The 22305-nt window shown below is 26.7% G+C and overlaps 1 protein-coding gene across 2 annotated transcripts in view; it reads right to left on the bottom strand.

Annotated features, from left to right (window-relative positions):
- The window catches only part of LOC132918290 (protein unc-13 homolog 4B), a 37818-nt gene that overhangs the window by 14536 nt on the left and 977 nt on the right, over positions 1-22305 (bottom strand). The window contains exon 1 of one of the 2 annotated variants that reach the window (XM_060979455.1): positions 6224-6471. The exons of the other annotated variant lie outside the window; for it this stretch is intronic. Coding sequence (XP_060835438.1) covers positions 6224-6309 — 86 coding nt within the window. The 5' untranslated portion in view covers positions 6310-6471. Of the gene's footprint in view, positions 1-6223; positions 6472-22305 lie in introns of those variants that run through there. 2 annotated transcript variants of the gene reach the window in all.

Raw genomic sequence — 22305 nt, forward strand, 5'->3', positions numbered from 1 at the left:
TTATAATTTATATTACTACTAAATAATGGATGGTACCTGGTGGCTGGTACCGGTTGCCACTAATAGTTTATCAGTTTTTACCCGTTAGGTTAGGTTAGGTAATACCCGTTTCCACCAATTGAGAATAGATATTAACTACATTACCATTATAAATATTAAAAATCTAAAATTATGAACGAATATAAATAATTTGTCAGTGGAAAAAAAATTCGGTACCTACGTTAATATTTTAGACAAACAATTATGTGCGTATATAATTTACATTATAAGTGATAAATTATAATCGTTTTATCTGTGTTCATTCTGCAATATAGTTTTATTTCTAATGACATTTTATAGTTTAACGATCGTTTTCCACACCGGAAGGAGACCTTTTAAATTCTGTAGAGTGTTCATTAGGTAGACAATCGAAGTAGGTTTCGCAAACATATTGTAAATACTAAAAAATGTATGCTAACATTGTGTAATTGTAATGTAGCAATATAGCAAGTTGTCCATTCTCAACGCCCAATGGATGAGCCATTGCATTTGAATAAAAACGCCCGCACCTAATTAATAATTATTTTATTGTATTTACTATTCGTATGACACGGAGTTTTGATTAGCTAAAAAAGATTTCATTTTGGTATACCTATAAGTAATATAATATTATAATATGTTTATTTTTCGTGACCCTTAGCCTATCTTGCAAGATAATGCGTATATTGTAAAACATGAATTTGGTACTAAAAATAAATTATTATATTATATTCATTGTAAATTACGTAGGTGGTAACTGGTTAATACTTAATACACAAGATAAATAGAAATTATTCGAGATTAATGAGTATGTAATATTGAAATTGGCGATGAGTCAAATAAGGAGAAAACTATAATAATATGCAGACGGTGTACTCACACCTATGTATATCTTAATTTATGACTCACACGCACTCAAAATACCTAAGATCCAAGTTTATATAGTAGAATTATAGTACAGTAAATCCTCATTAATCCGGAAACCATTAGATCGAATTTCGCTTAATCTGGACAGCTGATTAAGGCTGTGTTCAAGTTTATCTTATTCTAAAATATAAGTTATAATAAGTTCCACGAATTTTCTGCATAATCAATGATAAATTGTCATTCACGTTTTCCTTTTTTCGTATTTCGCCTAATGCTATGTATGTGTCTTGTATATTATAATATATATTCTTACTTCTTAGATCTATAATACACATTTTTTAGTTATTTTGTTTAATCCAGACTTTCATTAAAACGGACAACCTAGAGCTCCAATTAGTCCGAATTAATGAAGTACTTCTGTATAATTGTTATATAGTATACGTAATATATTCTCAGACACTTAAATTAGGTAAAACACGTTAGTTTTAAATTTTCCAAATAAGAAAATCATAAGCACCAACTTAATATATAGAAATAAAATTAATATACTATACTTTGTATGTCTGTTATCATTTGATATTCGGTATAGACCAGGGGTGGCCAACTTTAATAGATTTACGATCGACCTCCGAAATTTCTAAGTTGTCGCAAATCGCGATCGACCAAAAAAAAAAAAAAGGTTGTCAATAACAAAAAATATATTATATATGTGTGTTACACTTTTTATTCGATATCTGTGTATTATCTCGTTTTTCATAGTTATTTATTGCTTTTTTCTAAATATAATTTTTATATTTGTGGGATATACAAAGATATATAAATTTACAAAAAAAAAATATTTTAATTGTTTTCTGAAAAAAAATCAAAAATTCAAGAAATTTCGAAAGGTTGTCGTGAATCGCGATCGACTCAAATTCATCTCGAGATCGATTGGTTGGCCATTTCTGGTATAGACTATAATTGAAAGAGATAAATTTATAGCCGTATAATAGCTAACAACTAAAAACTAGCGAATACCAAAGTTCACCGAGTGATTTTCGGTATGAAGTTAGGTCAAACTTAACCCTCTACCCCTCATATTCTTAAAATACTTTGTCAAATAATTTAGGATACATATTACGGGTTTTAACAAAATTATTATTCATGTTGTAACACATAAGGTATTAAAACATTTCAAACTTAGAAAACTTAGAAACATTTATCTATAATCTCAAGGTGACTATAGAAAAATGTACCTACACCTATACAATAATAAATAATTAGAAAAAACTCCCAAATAGCCTACTTACCTATTTCTTTAGAATATTTGTTGTAGTTTAGATATAAAAAACAATAAGATGATGTCATATGCACAATTTTATCTATTAATAAATACCGCAGTCTGTGTATGCTATACGAACACAAGGTTTACATATAATATTATTATTTATAAAATACGTAACAATTATCTGCGAAATTTTTTTCCAAATACATACTCCTTACTTGTGAATTATTATACAATAATACAATGCTATTCAATTTTTGCACAATAATGCTGAAATACATAAAAGGTTTTGTAAATTTACCTAACGATTATATGCATGCCAACCTAACTACCTATGACGTACAAATCATTATATATGGAAGTTTTAATGTTTAGTTATAAACTTATAAATTAATATAAATTTTGAATTAATATAGATACCTCTTTTGAACATTTAATACATCCTCATAAACAGTTCTCATAGCAACCAACAAATATCATAAATAAATGTCAGAATTTTCTTTACAAACATTTAAATTTTAAATTTTGACGAAAGTGGTCTCAACTACAAATAAACTATTATAGTTATTTTATTCCTGTTACACTAAATAATTTAATAATTCCAACGGCAAACGAAGTAAAACATCTTGGTCTAATTCTAGATAAACGACCAACCTGGAGCCCACACATTAAACATAAACGTAAAATTGTTAACTCTAGACTTCATATCCTTAGACCACTCTTAAAATCCAAACTTTCCCTATCCAATAAACTTATCATATATAAATCAATAATCCGACCAGTTTGGACATACGGTATTCAGTTATGGGGCACTGCAAAGCCATCAAATATCAAAACGCTTCAGGCCTTCCAATCCATCTGCCTACGAGTAATAACATCCTCCCATTGGTACTTCACAAACAATAATCTTCATAAAGACCTAAAAATTTCTACACTCAATCAATTAGCAAAATTATATTACTCTAAATTTCACAACAACTTAAACTCTCACAGTAACCCGTTAATAAAACAACTATCCTCCAATTCACTTCCTGGTAATGTACGTAGAAGAATCAAAAGACAGTGGCCTAGAGACCTACTAAAATAAATAAAAAAAAAATTATAATAATATTTAAAATATACCCGGTCGGGTGGTTATATTTATATTATATTGGTTATATACTGCAAGGCCGTATCTAGGGGGGTTATCGGGTTCAACCCCTCCCCCCAATTTTCTCGCATTAGGCAAACTTAGAAATTATTTTATACATCACTTACTAAGATTTGTATAACACCCCGAAAATATTTTCTAGGTACGGCCTTGGATTAGCCTATAGGTATACTATAAATACTACATTACTACATGTCTACATTGTTCCATTTCTCAACCCGTTTCCCGCAATAACGATTTCAATAAGTAATAACCAATTATAAATTACAACATACATTTTTGTACATAAGAATTTTTATTACTTAAATATACTTTGCTATTATAACATCATTATTTCATGATTTATTTTATCACTTTTCATTTTTGTGGGTAACACGCATAGGTATTTCAATTTAAATATACAATATGTCAATATAGTATAAATAAATAAACAAAATAATGTACTAATGCACCTATTTATTTTGGTTATTTTAAATATTACTAATGTTGTTTACATTCACTAATTAATAATTTTATATAGAAAAATTATTGTTAAATGCATAGAAAGTGACAGGAAAACTATTTTCTTAACACTTAACATAACATATAAAATTAAAGGATAGGGTAAAGAATAAGTTAGGTTAGGTAATCGTGATATTTCTTTTAGCGTTTATAAAAAACATAAGTACCTATTCATCGGTAAACATCTAAATAGCGTCAAATCATACTAGTTATAATATAGGTACGATTTGATGCTATTTAAATGTTTACCGATGAATGGTATGTTTGTTACAAACGCTAAAAGAAATATCACGTACATTGTACATAGTAAGACCCATAGTAACTAGTAACATACCTTTCTTTATCCTATCCAATTTACAGCGCGTGAAGCTCTTTGAACAGTTTCGGTAATCTAACAATCTAAATCTAACTGATATTAAAATTCAAGATCTTAGCTATATAATATCCTAGTTGCTATTGTGAGGAAATAATTAATAACAAATCAATAAAAAAAAATGATTTGGTTCTTTTATAAAACTGAAGTGAAATAAAATAATTCATTTATCTTTTAAGCTTTATTACGTTGTTACTCCTCCCCAAATAATTTTGGCTTGTAATGTCGAAATGTATCGTAGATTCAGCCTTATTTAAAAAAATGTTGAATACTCTTGAACAGTAAATCATTAAGCTCTAGCAATAAAGCTAGATTAAAAAAATACCAGAATACCAGATTATTAACAATCAGCTGCTAATAATAATAGATGAATAAATGTATTAATAATTATTATTTACGAATTCCTATAGGTAATATTAAATGTATATAATAACATATTACGCGACAATAAATCATTTTGAAAAATGATTTCTAAACTATTTAAAATAAACCAATTTTAATATAAAACTAATTTTGTAATTAACTACATATTTTATATGCTTTGAAATGGCAATAAAGTTGTTAATGCAACAAATAGTTTTATAATAAAATAAATAACTGAAAACAGCTTACACATAAAAAAAATGTATGGTACGTTGGAACTATACTGCTATCATCTATCCTTGATAATTTTTATACTTTTAATGTACAAAGAAAAATTAGTACCTCTTGATAAAGATAACTTTAAGTTATATAGTTAATATAAAAATACGTCTCATGCAAAGGCAGATCTCTGATCTAGCATATCTTTTACGCGGGGCAAAGGATTAAATTAGTGCCCTCTCATAATTTAGCCCCTATTATGCCACTGTTATTTGGTAATTTGGCGCCTCCCAACCAAGACTTCCGGGGCAAGTGTCTCATTTAATATCAAATTAGCTTACATAATATAACATATCAGTAGAGTCACTAAAATTTTCAAGGGAAGGGGCTAAACATAATAAATTAAAAATAGATAGGTACTATAATAATAATTTTTTTCATTATAAATTATTGTAACAATATATTATAAAATGTTGTATAGTATACTTGGTACAACATATTATATATAAATTTAATGATAGTTACAAAGTTAGGTACATATAAGATATAAGTATATGTGATATGTTCAATTATATCATTAATTTTTGTTTGTATATAACTGCAATATTATTTTATTATTTGCTCCAATCATCTAATTGCATGCTTTAGGGTGCTTTTTTAAATAATAATTTAAAACAATATATATACATATATAATATGTACCCATAATATACATAACATTTTGTTATAAAAGATACTATTTATTTAGAAAAATATTAAAAATATATTTAATATTATAAAAATAACATTTAAAAAAAAAAGTTATCAATTTACTTTGTTCCTTAATAAAGTATATACAACAAAACAAAGAATAATTTAATGATAAAAATACTTATATATTTAGGTGCTATATTGTATAGTTAGAAGTTAGACAACACATATTTTTATAGCAGGAGGGTGGTAATAGCGACGATTTCTTTCCCTTGTATCTAACATCCGCCCATGTAAAAGATATTTGTAAATTGTAAGTATAGGTTTATTATGCAATGGACTCAAAGTTCAATAGTGAGGCTAGGAAATTATAATTTATAGATACCCAAAATTGTTAATGATTTTTAATTAAACATTTTCTAAAACTATGGTCCGTAACTACTGTCTACTATAATACCTATGATATAACTATATGTATATATTATAGATTTTATTAATATTAAATAACACCAAATATAAATCACATAATTTTAATATTGAATTCTAATTTTTTGGTAATATAGTAACGAGACTGGCCCTAAGGCAAATGTGATATCTAAAAATAAACAAGTAAATATTAATTGCACAGTTTACGTCTGGACAGTTATCCTTTGCACTAGCCACGGCCACAGACCACAGTAACTAATACATTAATAATTATAATAATAAGACAAATCATTATACTATTATTTATGCATAATTGAAATTAATTTACGGATATTTAAATATAATATATTACCGTATGTCCGGCGAAATACTCTGGGCGCTAAATTTCCGCTGTACCCGATTGTAAAACACTTTCCACATTGAATCTTCGTCCTCCATTTTTGATTTTATTATTACTATTGCTTTCAACTATGACCGTGACGCTAGTGCAGACGAAAGTTATACACGAAACAGAGGTAAATGAATATTATAGTGCTGCACACGTAACACCTAAGCACAACTTGGCAGCGACTGAACGGTACGCCTATGTAACCGGTTGCCAATGAACCCAACACTCAGAACATGAATTATCGTGACATGATGATAATAATAATAATAACAATAAATATTATTTTAGAGGGGTCGGCCTTCGCCAAAAGAATGTGCTGTACAACGAAATCGTATTACAATGCGTCAAGCAGTGGAGGGGAAGTGCAATTGGAGAAGGGGATAGACTTTTTTTGGAGATTTGTTGTTTATTAGATTGGTAGGAACTCTCTATGTATACACACATGCAACGCTAATGTTCTAATTTAAGTTCGGAACGTGGGTTGCTGTTGAATTAACAAACGTATACCTCTTCTCATACAATGTGTATATATTATAACGTGTACATTATTTTAAATAATATTGTAGGTAAATCTTATAAGTGTTGAACTAAATAAATCTCTAAAATACACAACTATATTTGTTTACTCAAAATCCACTTAAAGTTTTTTATTTTTTCTACATCTTTCTATACGGCCACTAGTCAGTTTTTCATTATTAATATACTTTTTTATATTAATAAGACAACGAATTTCAAAAGTAATTAAAATCAAATCGATTTGTTTTGTTGTATATTATTGTTTTTATTACGTAAGTAGTAGATACCTTATTATTATGCGATTTGCATTTCTCATTTAGGTACCTATACTATTGTTTATTATTATTGTATTATTATTACTTATTAGTTATTAGTCATTACATATAGATACTGTACATATACGCCATACGCGTCTCCGCTGCAACGAATCTTTGTCTTTCAATAATATATTTCTATCGCTAAAAAAAGAAACTTAATTTTATATTTTTATGTAATGTATATATTTATATTTGATAGCGTATAAGGAATAACAATAAAACACTATGAGTTTTCACTGGCTTTTAAATCACCTTGATTGTTTAAAATAAACTTTTTACTTGGCTATGAATATTTAAAAATCCACATGAACAGTAGAACAGCTGATACAGTTTACAAGTTCACTGTGTTAAAATGAAATATTCCGATATAATTTTTTGGATACCATATTTTTTAACAACTGCAACGCGCCATATTAGCACATAAAAATACACAAGGTACAGTGTGTATACTAATAACAGTAATAACTAATAAGTAATATATTACTAAATCGCATGCAAAATTAATCAGACTTGACAATTTGACATTGTCGCGATATTATTTTAATTGGATAGGTCGTATAAATGTTTCTAAAATATAATATTCAATTAATTTTATCGAATGTATATTTATTTATTAATTAGGTATTATTATTGTATATGAGTATGATATGACAATAAAGGGCAATTATCTAATTTAAAGATGTATACAGTATGTTGAGAAAGTTTAGAAACCCTAATGTTGAATTGTTAAAACATTATACAGCAAAGATTACAGTATGTGTATGTTCATAAACCAAAATTACCGCAGCATTTGAAAAAATAGCCTTAAATTAAACAGATTACGTTAAAAATATGACAGGTACTCGTCATAACTGTAGATAAATAATGACAAAACATCTGGATCAAAAAGACAATAAATTAAAAAATATTTCAAATCATTAATCAACTATATAATTTGATGACTGTATGATTTATAATAATTTTGGTTATCTGATACGGTAAAAATGTTCCAGTCATATTTTAAAAATATCAATGAGTAAAAAAAAAATAATAATATAATGGCAGAGGCAAATAAGGTAAAATACTCTAATTACATAAGTGGTAAAAGTGTTATAACTTCATCAGTTGTTATTTATTTTTATCCGTGTACATTATGCCTACGTATTATGTATGTACTTTCTAGACCCACTGTATATATATTATAATATTATTTTCGTATAAATTGTAATGTTTTTTATAGCAAGTTAGTTTAGTACTGTAGTTGCAATAAAATACCTCGGCTAGTTACGTTTTAGATACCAACTATTGCTTGGATGAGTTTTGGTATGAAGATGGGTGAATGGGATAAAGGACTATTTTGCCAAATTTTGGGATGGAGTCTTTTAGTCTGGAGTTAAGTAAAATGGTGGTATATATTTTATTTTTTAGTATGGAATATTTTGTTTACAATTGTTAATAAGATATTTTAAATAACAAAATTTCCTATCAGTATGTAGAAGCCGCACTTCTTATCGAGTATTAAATACACGTCTTGCTTTGCTAATCTGGGTGTACGTTGTTATACTTATAGATAATTGGACAATATGTATATTGTATAGTAGAATAGTAGAGAATTATAATTTTTATTAATTATAATTCATCTATCATTAAATTCGAAATTAATGATAAATATTTTTACTGAAACCTATAATTGAATAATCTATAATATGATATTCTAAAGTCTCAAACATTATAGAATATAGTATAATATACTATTTCATTTTCTTAGCGTATTCAATATATACACAATTATTAAATAAATATATATAACTACTAAACTATAGCCAAATCGTATGTTGATTAATCAAATATGTGTTGTATCATCATTAATTAATTAATTTAAAATTGAAATAATTACATATCAGGTATATAGTAACTACTATAGTAAGTAGTAAGAATATTAGATAGGTACCTATGGTCTTAATGATTTCAATCGGCTTACGTGCATAATACTGCATCAAATCTACAATTCTACCTACATAATAGAATAATTTGTTAAAGGTATTATGTCCATAGGCTGTAGATAGTTTTAGTTATAAAGATTGATCACAGGGTTTAAATATCCAATAATTATTCGGTAAACAGTATTATATATGGTATTATACTAGTTTGGTATATTTTTTATTAATTAATTTACTATACAGTTATACATAATAATAAAGAACCTACGTATATGATATATATCCAACTATACTTGAAAATAGTTTCGTACCTATAGTCTGTGATAATACTATGTAAGTATTACTATGTAATTGCATGTAAATAGCAATACCTTATATAGTATAATAACATGTATAGTGCATGTACAATATACTTCGTATATAGTTTTACACTTGCGTACTTACCTGAAATTAAAAAATAATTACTTAGGTACTCATTTATTATTATTATTTAGGTATTACTGTATTAGTATACTATATTTAAATTTATACGATAACATTTATTTGAATAGAATATGATTAAAAATAGTTATCCTTAACTTAATAAAATTAATGACAATAAAACTACCTAACTTGTACATATTTACGTATATTATAAATTATTCCTACACATGATAAAATATAATAATATTATATAAGTATACCTATATAAATATTATAAGTAGAAGACTAATCACAGGCAATTTGCATGCATCTTACATAACCTACATCAAAAGTTCAAACTAAAAACAATAATAATAATTATGAATCATAATTTATGATTAACACATTTATGATTGGCATTGGCTATAATAATAATATTATGATTTATGGCGCTTTTCTATAATATATCTTATAATGGGTTTGTAGAATACTATAATGAGTAAACGAATATACATGCTTATAGTATATTATGTTGCTATTTTAAAAACCATTAATTTACAATTATTTATTTATTTGATATACATAATAGATACCTCCTATATGTTACCGGCAAAGTGTTAAATATAGACATTCTATAGAACTCCTCGTATTATTTGGCAATATGTTAAATTATTAATGTAGTTATGTCTTATGTGGTATTTGGTAACCATTAAATAGTTTTACATTTCATTTAGTACTGTGTATTAGTGATTGATTAATAACGAGATGGGGAATATGAGAGAATTTTGATATTAATAATATACAATATTGGACATAAGACACTTACGTTAAACCGGTTACAATTTAATGTATATTGAAATGAAATGTGCTAATATAATATATTTTTGATTGGCCTGTAGAGAGAGTGACAGATAACTGATAAGATACTCAAAAATGGCAGAACCAGGGAAAAAATAGAAAAATCAGAACAGGATAAGGTATGAGGAGTGGGATGTAGCTTAAATGGGACGATGGTCATGAAGGCTCATTCAGGATTTAAAATAGTAGTCAACCATCAGGCAGTTTGATTTCGTCGACTGCTATTGTTTGACGCAGGTGCTGTGACAGATCATGGAGCCATGGAGGTTTTGATCAATACTTCTATAAGTTCAAGAAACTTGAGGATCTGATGTGTGTAGACTGTGCCAGGCTGATATTGACGATACAGAACATGTCGTATTCCGATGCAATCACTGGCGGTGTCATCGAAAATAGCTCGAATAAGCTAACCTATGGTGCCCTCTAACTATTGTAAGCTAATTTATGTTTGTCCCGTTCGTAATAGACGTAATAGACAATACGGATACGAGGAAAAGAACTGCCCTTGTAGTACCGTGGTCCGTGATACACTCGCAAAAAAAATATATTTTACTTTACCAATGATATGGTAGTAATACACAGAACAAATAATAAAACGAGATTCATTCGGTACACCAATATGTAGTAGGCCAAAATAAGAGCGCTCATTATAGTTATTTTTTTAGTTATAAATAATAAATTAATTTTTTTAATGATAATACTACATAATTTTCATACTCATACTAGTACTATAGTCATACTCGTACTTTGTTAATCGACTACGGTCGTACGTCGTAATACTATGTCGACCAATCAGCTACATAATATATGTATTCATCATTTTTAAGTTAATTTTTTCAACTATTTTTGGTAATTATTCTCTGTTTTTTAAATAGTCGATTATTTCTTTCGATAAATTAGTAATGCTAAGTCCTATTTTAACTTTATAAAGTTTATACAGCTAAATAATGTGGTTAGGTTACTTAACCTATGGTTATATCTTAATTCCATAATGTATAAGGCCTTATTTTTCTACTTAAGATATTTATTGTAGTCTGTATAGGTAAATATAGAGTTTCTAGTTTTGATAAGGAAAACGTATTGAAATAATTTACTAAACCAACAAATGATTTATTTATTAAATTGCACGTTCTATTATTATTCACATTATTTAGATATTTTTTATTGTATACAATTTCATAAAATTCTATGTGATTGTACTTCATATGATTTTTAAATCTCTGTTAAATCGGCTAATTTTTAAAACGGAAAAAACTAATTTTTAATCCACTATGTAGATAAAAAATCCAATTAAAATGCATGGTTTTTTTTACCCGAAATATTTAGTGTTACACCTTTTTGTGATTACACAAACATTTTTTCATATTTTTAATATTACGAGTATATTACTCGTTACTCGTTAGGTAATTACGAGTATTTTATGATATACCTTGTTTAAATACGTCTCTTTATTTTTACTAGCTTTCGCTCCTCCTAAAATAAAGCCCTAATAGATATGCCATTGGATTATGAGTGTGATGTGAAACTCAGTTACCAGAGTTATAACCATGGTACGCCTGGGCCTGATATAAGTTCTTGTTAATATTCAGCGGAATGTTGGTTTTTATGACGACCAACTATTGTATCTCTGTCTTAAATGTTAATGTGTTAGACGTTAGTGCATGAGATAACGCACTACCTCCTTTGGCACATAGTTCAAAAATTACAAAATCCTAGTCAATATGTTATTTTTGGTACTCATAACCGGCATAACCATCACAGTTATTTGGACTACGCTAATATAGTAACATATAAACATTTGACACGGCAGTGTTTGTTGAATCATATTTTTGGTCTTAAATGTATACGAGAATCTGTCATTGTTGTAATAAAAGGCTAACGCGCGCTTTTCATGAAGCTGACCTCCTATGCATGCGGATATGTCATATAGCCATATAAGCCTACCAGTAAGGGCGCCCATAGGATAATTTTCAGAGGGGGACAAAATTAAACTAGATTCCAAAACCTTTTTATAGCGTCGAAAGGACAAAAGTCCATGGTATCAATGAATTCAAAGTATATATAATTTTTTGCATACTTTATTGTCTTTATTATTTTATAGGAAAGGGCATATCCCGTCAATGAGCGCCCTTACCTACCTGTACTGCTATAGTAATTCCCATTCTGAAACGGAAAAACAGACAGTAGTATTGTACAAAATCAGATATACGCATCTAGTCCTGAAACATGTTATACGTTAGTATTATATACGTATAATACTTCACGGCCACGGAACTTCAAAGGCTGTACATCCTGTATCGTTTATGGTGAACTTCAAAAATCCATTACCGTTTTGAAATGAAGTATTTATATTAAACACCCTACCCCTCTTCAATAAATGCCAACGTTAAAAAATATTTTCATACTTTTCATTATTCAAATATTATTATTTATTAAATATTATCGTATAATATAAATTCAAAATTTTTAAATTTTTAATTATTTAATTTGTTTTTGTTTGAGACAAATCAATAATTTAAAAGATAAGATTATTTCTATACGCGCTCGCGTAGTATCGCATAGGTAAGCCAGTTCGTCATTTTCCGTCTGTCATCGCAGTGGTGTTCCCATTAATTTTTTTGAGAGTATACTATATCGTCAAATATAAACATTTAATACAATACGGATATTTTTTTTATGGTCTATAGGAGTAAAACCGGTTAAGAGCGTGTCAATAATATGGAAAAAAAATTGAGATTGAGAGCATACGCCGTATACCCATAATATTGAAAAAAAATCTTGAAAAGTATACGGCGTATATGTAGTATACTCTATGGGAACAGTGTCATGGCGCAGCAAAACACGCTGACACTCGCCGCGAATTATAAGTATCATACTATGATGTGTTGATGTATTATAATAAAACGCAATAATTTAATTATTTACATTCAGCGTAAATTATTTTATACAGTCCACAACCAAAAATTAATCAAAAAGTTTTAAAATTAAAACATTAAAAATTAGTAATTACTAAAGTGTTTCATTTTCATTTGATATTGTGAAGACGAAATAAATAACGCAGATGTGATTGGTTTTATTTTAATTATATTTTTAAATATTGTTTGTTAGGTATGGTATTAAACGTATTACTTATTCTAACAAACTACAAAGTATTGAATAAAATGAATAATTTGTATGTAGTCCCGTGCATTTATAACTACAGTTTACTGTAAATCGAACTCAATCGAAGTATTATGAAAATTGCATTGTGTATAAAATATGATAATATTATTATTTACGTATTTAAGTATAAGAAGAATGTTTGAAGTTTCTATATTAATATTTTTGAATTCCAAATAATTAGTAAAGTCGTTAACAAAAAACCATTATATTTCATGTACAATTTATATTCAATTATAACAATTATATCAAAATTTTATTTTCAAAAACTAACGTGGCTTTACGCTAATCGTTATTTTTAATTTCAATAAGAAAAACTTATGAAGAAGTTTGAATTAAAATTTTAATCTTTTTGACTTGTTAACAAATTTTATCTTCATAATTTGAATAAAACTATAAAAACTTCAAATGTCAACTTATAATTTAAAAATAACCAGAATATTTTGGCTATTATATTATGTCTAGAAAATTCTGTTATAAATGTATGGTTAAAATTTGAAGTTTCTATGGACTTTAGTTTTTGAATAACAACAAAAATCCCAAATCGATAAGTCAAAAATTGATGTTGCAAAAAAATACCTAACCCTGTTTAATCGTAATTTTTCAATATTTCAATTTTCATGAAAAGTTCTTATTACTACTATTGACTTCAAACTAGATATAATTATAGTTACTAGAAACAACTTTAAAGTTAAATATTGAGACATTTTTCTTAGTAGAAAATATGATTACACAAAAATAAATAAAATAAATCTCGTTAATCGTTATAAAACTAAATCATTCTGCATTCAACGCATTCAGAATCTAAAAGCACCTGTTGACTAATAAAAATTTTGGTTTTGTTGTTAATAATTATATAAATATATAAAAAAAATTAACGTTTTGATCATTGCAATAAAATCAATATACTATTATTTATTATATAGTTATTAGTACTAAATTATATATTGTGAATGTAGTTAAATATATATTAATATCTTATTAAACATGATACGCAGATACGCTTATATATTATATTGTAGTTAGATGTTTAAAAATTTCACTAAAAATAATAATGCAATATAACATGCTTATAATAAATTAAATATTATAATGATTTGCGTATTTTTTTTATTTTTAAACATCTTGGTCCTTGAACTTCTTGCTTAAATTGATTTTCTTGTCATATAATTACGATATCTTGAAGTCATGACCCTAAGAAGAAAAAATTAACCACTAAAAAACTGATTTTTATTTTATATACATACGTATAGGTATATGGGAGGTATAGGTACTATTTGTTGATGTCCATAAAATATAATAATAACTTAGCTGTACGAGTCATGAGACTTCAAAACCATAATTATAATTTGAAAGGCAATATATATTTAAAAAATATATAATCGGAGGATTCAAGTGGGAGGGCACTATGCGTTAATATACATGTTTGGGAAATGAAAATAATATATATACTATATAGGTGAGTATTGAAATAAATAACAATAATTTGAATACGTTTGACTATCGATAAACATAAATAAACCATAATATGATGAGTTTATAATCTGGTAAAATAAAATTTTAGTCGATTTTTCATTCATTTAAACTTACTGTTGTTACTTGTTATTTTGATTTTAATATTTTTTTTCTCTTCAGTGAAAATGAAATTAAGTAGGTACTTGAAGGTCGATAGAAGACAATGAATACAAATTACAAATAATACAATCACATAACACTACACATAATATAATGTGTATGCCTGTAATCTGTATGAGTACGAATGTCGAATAGCGATATAGCATACTAGTTAATACGGAAAAATACAATACAATAATATAGCTCTATTATTTTTAACTTAACAATAATTGTCCGTTGTTAATAGTCTATTATTTTTTAACAGTTTATGCTGTTTTAGTGTTGGAAAATTTTTACTATGCAGTAGTTTTCATTCCTTTCTGCACTATAATCAAGTAAGAAGATATAAATCTAGTTGTGTATATACTGCAATTGAAATAAATGTAACACACTATACTCATTATAGTATAATACTTTATAATACATTATGTATATAATAAATAATTTATATTATATCTATTACCTATTGGCTATTATACTTCCTACGGTATGTTAACAATATTATAACTTATAAGTATTATAACTATTAACAATGCACTTTATTAATTTTGAATATTTCTTATGAACACGTAAAGCTCAAATTTAAATATTTAAATTAAATAAGTTTAAACTTTTTACAATTAATCGGTAAAAACAACATAAATGAATATGGCAATGATAAATATTGTAGTTAACATTCCTATATCTTATAAATGCATATTATATCAGGACGCGATACGTCATGTGAGTGAACAAAAGAATTTTTTTAATGAAATCTGATTTTATTACTAATTGACTTAGTTTTTAAAAATAAAATATAATTACACTATATACACTATAATTATACACATAGATATTACCTATGCGCTATACCGATTGCCGACCACAATTTTTTCTTAGAAAAATGTATGTAACCTATAGGAAGCACGGCATATAAATACCTAATATACCCATTTCAATATTTCATGTACTTGAACAAATAAAATGTACAATGTTAAAAATATTAATTGCTGACTATAGTTATTTATGTGTCTACGAATTCTGTTGTTCTCCATGATACACAACAGTGAAGCATGTTAGTGTCGAATAAGTTGCCACTTCGGTACATGCGTATATTAAGGCGTAAATATCTAATTCTAATAAAAAATGACATAATAACTGTAAAATAACAACTCATTTGCTTACGAGCCACACATTTTTCACTTAATTCAAAATCTAAAATTAATCAATTTAATCTTAAATGACAGACCATAATAAATATTATTATACTACATACCATTTTATATTATTATTATTTTATTTATAAAGTAAAAAGTGAAAAATGCCATGGAAGTCACTGCTATACAATAGTTTTCGAATATTTTTCAATATTATTTTTATTTATTTATATTAAATAATAATGGTATTGTAATAATATGCGATTTGAGGAGCCTTGGGAGGGCAAAGCCCCTCAAATGTCTTGTATATATCCCTTTCCACAATTGTATATCTCAAGGGGAGCATACACACAGTACATACATACAAATTATAATAACTCCCACAAATTTAAAACTCAAATAGCGCTTATGTATTTTTCATTATTTTATTATATACCAGATATTAATATACATGTACCTGTAATATATAAACACGATCAAAGGAGAGAAGGTTATATTACTCCACCTATATCACCCCTTCGATTAATATTACTATACCTATGCCATTTATTTTTCTAATATAAAGTACTTGTAGGTTAAAACTATTTCAAAAATATCGCATACCTATACTATATAATCTTCTTCTTCTTTTAGCTTTTATAGTCCATATAGAGCCTTTACTACTTCAACCATTTCTCGCCACCTTTCTCTATTCTCTATCTTCACATTTTCTAGTCTTGATTCTAGTGCAGAATTTTTAGGTCTGATTTAAATAATATCCATCCAACTCTGCCTAGGTCATTCTCAAGGTCTCTTACCAATTATTGCTTCTATCACTACTTTTTTAATATCTCATTGAACCCCCAGACAAACGTTTGGCTCTTATAGATGCATTTATATTGGGCGATCGATACATTTAGTAAATTTCTTTATTAATTCTAATCCTGTACTCAAGATTTTCCAAGACAGGGCGATAGGTTAGGCCCCATATATACGACGTGGTATTTTCTTTTCAAAGTCATCAATTTTTCTACATCACCCTTTGTGATTATGCATGTTTTACATCATTAGGATATAACTGGACGGAGATAACTTGAGTATAGTATTGATTTGGATTTCATAGATGATAGAAATTTTGACTTAAATAATTTTTCCTAGGTATTCTTTATTAGCTGCTAACATTCTTAATCTTATTTTGTTATGCGTGTTATTTTTGTTATTTTTATTTATATTATTTCTCGGATATTTAAAGTCCGCCACAGTTTGAAAACTATAGTTAAATATTATTTAATCATTGTATTAATTTAATTAACTACAGTATGTATAATTAACTAACTAGGTTAGTCATATAATTATATAAATACCACAATATTAGTATAAATATTTTGAAAATTGTATTGTGTATAGAAAACAATAACAAACAAAAAAACAATACCTATTTGTTAGTAAAAACTGGTATTGTGTATAAATATTCAGGTTTTTCCGTATTCAAATTAATAAATATTTATATGAGGTATTACAAATGAGTAATTTCCTCTTTATGGCTCTCACAATTATATACCTATCGGCTATTATACTATATTACTGTAAAAAATATATTATAATAATATTGAAGATTGAAGAATTTTTATTAATTATAAAAAACACACATCATAGTGAAACCAGTAAAACCAACAAATTCGTAATTTTGCTTAGAATCTCAAATATTTAAGATTTACAATATGTATTCATATTTATAATAATCAAATTTTATGTACTAGTATGTTGATTAGGTTAGGTTAGAAAAAAGCATGCTTCCAATTACACTACTTCAAAGTTTCAAATTGAGGATTTAAAAAAAAATATGTTTGGAGCAAAAAAAAATAACTTGATTATTATTTTTGTGGAAGCTACTCATTAAATATCAGAAATAACAGATAATTAGAAATTAAAATATTAAGACGAAATGTACTTTTACAAAAATATTTATACCAATATGTTGCATTTTATATTCAAATGCAGTTGTGTAGAATATTATTTTTAAGATTTTTCTGCAGACATATGTTATTATAATAATATAATTAGTTTAATAATTCAAAATAAGTTATAGATATATGTAAGTGATAGCTGTAGGTATCTATATGCCTATCACTAAATGTTATTTATTCTTTACTATGTTAGTATGTTGATTGTTAATTTAAAAATGTTAATATGTCATATACTCATATCACTCATTAATACTACATGCACATTTTATTTCAATACTTATACTTCTGTAATAAATAAGGATGACACTTGTATCCCTTTGAATACTTTAACTTTACTCCCTTTTACTTAATTGGTTGGTTAAAAAATAGCTAGTTTATACCAAAATTTGTTTAAATTTTATTTTGCATATTATTGTATTTTTGAATTTTCAAGACATATTTTAGAAATATGTAAATTTTTGGGGCATTAAGACTCGACGAATCGAAATCAAAAAAATTATTATAAAAAAAATTATAATTTGTTTTGTTCATATAAGTTTTTATGGGTAATTCAACTTATTAATAAAAATAAGTAATGTTTGAATGTTAGATTACTAATTTCCAAAAATTGACAAAATTGTCTCAAACACAAAAAAAAATATTTTTAAAAGCTTCAAACCAAATGGTTTGAAATAGGTGAGGCTCCAGGTATTTTGTTACCACCAACGTCTATATTAACAAGATAGACAAGATAGTGTACATGGATTTGTGCTTCAATGCATTATTACGAACGCATTATACCAAGCTATTCGAAATGGAATACACAAATTGAACCCCAAAATCGCCGTTTCAATAGACAACGTTCATAAATTAATTTTAAATAATCTAGTTGAAGTAAATTTAACAATTATTTATTCAAATTATAGATTTTTACCCAATACCATAACTTTTTTAGAAAGCCAAAATATTTTACTACCTATTAGACTAAATTAAATTAATAGAAACTGCATGAAGTAAAATATGTGAAATTAGTGGTACAAACGGCACTAATATAAATAAAAAATGTGAAGATATTTTAAAAAAAAATAATGATTTTTATATTATTACGGAAATTTAAAATGTATTATCCGATGATACATCCCAGATTTGACAAGCAACGATTTGTTGCATTATAAATACGCACCAACGCACCTATTATATCCGTTGATATAGAACGTTTTTTTTACGCTACAAAAATCGGTTAACAAACAACCGATGCTAAATGTGGTTTAAAAATTTATTTAAATCATTAAAAATTTGGGGAGAAGGTTACAGATGAAGAGAATTCCACATATTTTTATAAATCATTGACAGTACATTATATGAGAAATAAATCATTTAATTAAAAATAGAATATTACAATTAATTATTGTGTTGTTTTTTTCAGAGCATATTTTTACCAACAAAAAAAAAAATAATAATATGAAGTAATGCTATTTAACATCCATAACCTATAACGGCCATAACTATAAAAGAAATAATATTTTTATAAGTTAGGTTAAAACAAGGCAAAATAGTCGTATGTTAATTTTCGATTCATAGATGAACCTGTAATGCGTTTTACCTTAATGCGCTAGTGCGCTGCCCTATTACGTAGGCACTTAATTTGCGAAAAATAGACGACGAGTTCCATCAGACATGCAGACATTTTAACAAGCTCAGCTACAATATTCGGTAGTTGGTTTGCTGAAATATCTTTGTAAACAATATTATACGCATTTGTGAACAGCAATAATGCGAAAACAATCATTTGTTCGAAATTTACACTATACATCATGTTTACGCAATTTGATAATGAAGCAAAAACTGTTTGATTGAGGGAACTACAGACGGCATTAACAGTTTTCCCGTGACGGTTCGTCGGAAAATATCGTGGTTAAGTATTTAATTATTGATGTACGTTCACTACTCTAAACTCATCATACAATTTAATATAATCAACTTAAGTTTTTGACACATATATAAAGCATGTTACCAAAATGTTGTTACTTAGTTACCTTTATATAAATACAAAATCGGGTTTACAATTGTCAATTACGTATTTACGTATATCATGAATGTCGTGAATGTCGTGTTGTGTATTAGTGCATTAGGCAACATATTTAACATGGATGCATTTTTTACTGGCTATAAAATGCTCTAAAACAGCTAGTATAGTGTATATAATATAGACAGTGATCAAAGTTTGAAGTAATCGCTGTGACGCTGTCTACCACATTATAAACGTACAGTATTATTATAACAACATTAAATATAAATGGTACACTTAGAATTGATTACTGTAACTGAGATATTTATCGTTAGTCAGCGGTAGTAAACCCGAATTGGCTGTTTTCTCCGCATAGGATTCTCAATCAAAATGTTTTTGTATCGTCGAGCATCGCCAAAAGTGGGTACCTATCAGGGGTAGACCTAGGAGGGGGTTTGGATGGTCAGGTGACCCAGTTTTTTTTTCTAGTAAAATCTGGTACCTCAAAATGATAAACTACATAAATATGTACAATACTATAATAATCAAAAATAAAATAATATTAAATAATAATAATTTATAAAATGTACACAAACTCGAGAACATTTCTATAAAAATATAATTATAAATTTATTAATTTATTATGATATATAGAAAAACGTGAAGACCCACTTTTGTACATTTGTTAATTAAATATCAATTAAATGTAACAAATAAACATAACAATTGATTAATGATACCAAAGTTTGTAAGTAAGTTTTAAATTTTACTTAAAACTTAGTTGTGACTTATCATAAGTCACTTATGTGTTATCGCTTATAGTTATATTAAATGTTGGTATTAAAATATAATATAAATGAGGTAAATTGCGAGCGCAGTGAGCGACTTTATAAAGCATAGTTAGTTGAACCTTCTATACAGTGGTCTCTCGTAAGTGAGGCAGACCCACAGTACTAAAATCCTAGGTTCGTCACTGGTACTTATAGTAGGACGAAATCCCATCATTTTAGTATTTATTAAGTATTTGTTTATAAATGGATACGTATAATAAATTACGTATACATTTAAATAATTTAATATGTCATACCTAGTCACCTACATTATATATTGTGATGACTGATTAGTGATTACCAATAAATAGTAACATAATTAATACTAAGGTATAAAAGTATTTGACTTATTAAGATTCAATTAATAGAAGTATTCTACTAGGTATAGTATTTAGTTAATTTATAATTTATAATGTATCAGTGTAAGAGTAGATACTCTACTTTTACATTTTTTTTTAAAAAATAAATAGCAAAAATTTCTCAATTTAGTTACACACGGCAGCTGCATTTATGCATTTAGCATAATATAAATTATGTATAATGTAATATAATAATATATATAGTCAATCCAATCCAACAATGTGCCAACCAAATCCCAGGTGCGTGTGCGTGATAACGAATTTTAATTTCATGTTTAATTAATTCACGTTTATGGTTTACCGTAACAACCGAGCGCACATTACATAGAGTAGGTAGTACTCTATGGCTCATTGTTATATTGATAATAATAATATTAATAACATAAACAAAATATTCAGATAATTCATTACCTTAATAATAAGTAATAATATTCGACATTTTATTAAAATATAAATACGACGATAAGTATAATGTAAAATGTATAAATAAAAAAAACCATACATGATTTCTGCAAAATTCATAACGAATTTTTACGTTATTTTTAAAAATAACTTATTTTTTAAAGCATATATTATGTATGATTTAAACTTATTATTACAATACTAAAATTGAAACAATTTCCATATAGTTAAATTGTTTTTTCGTTTCACTTGCGAAATCGAACATTATCCGTCGTATTATACTACTGTATTAGGGTAGAACATTTTACGTTTAACAACAACAATGTCAGCTGTTGTAGTTTTAAAATACGGCGTAAAACCTGTTTCAGATTTTCAGAGGGTGTCCTCCTATAAAGGATACAGAGATTGTACCATTTTTAAATTAAAGGAGAATATAACCTTTATGATGTAGGTGAAATATTATATACGAGGAACACGTCGCATTTTATTAAAATAAAATATAGTATGGTAGGTATATATTAAAATTATTTTAAAAAATATATCGATTTATGGTTTTATGTTTGATTTCGTTGCTAATGGTTACCGTTTACACTTTAATTTG

Source organism: Rhopalosiphum padi, chromosome 1 (assembly GCF_020882245.1).
Source record: "Rhopalosiphum padi isolate XX-2018 chromosome 1, ASM2088224v1, whole genome shotgun sequence".
NCBI classification, from domain to species: Eukaryota; Metazoa; Arthropoda; class Insecta; order Hemiptera; family Aphididae; genus Rhopalosiphum; species Rhopalosiphum padi.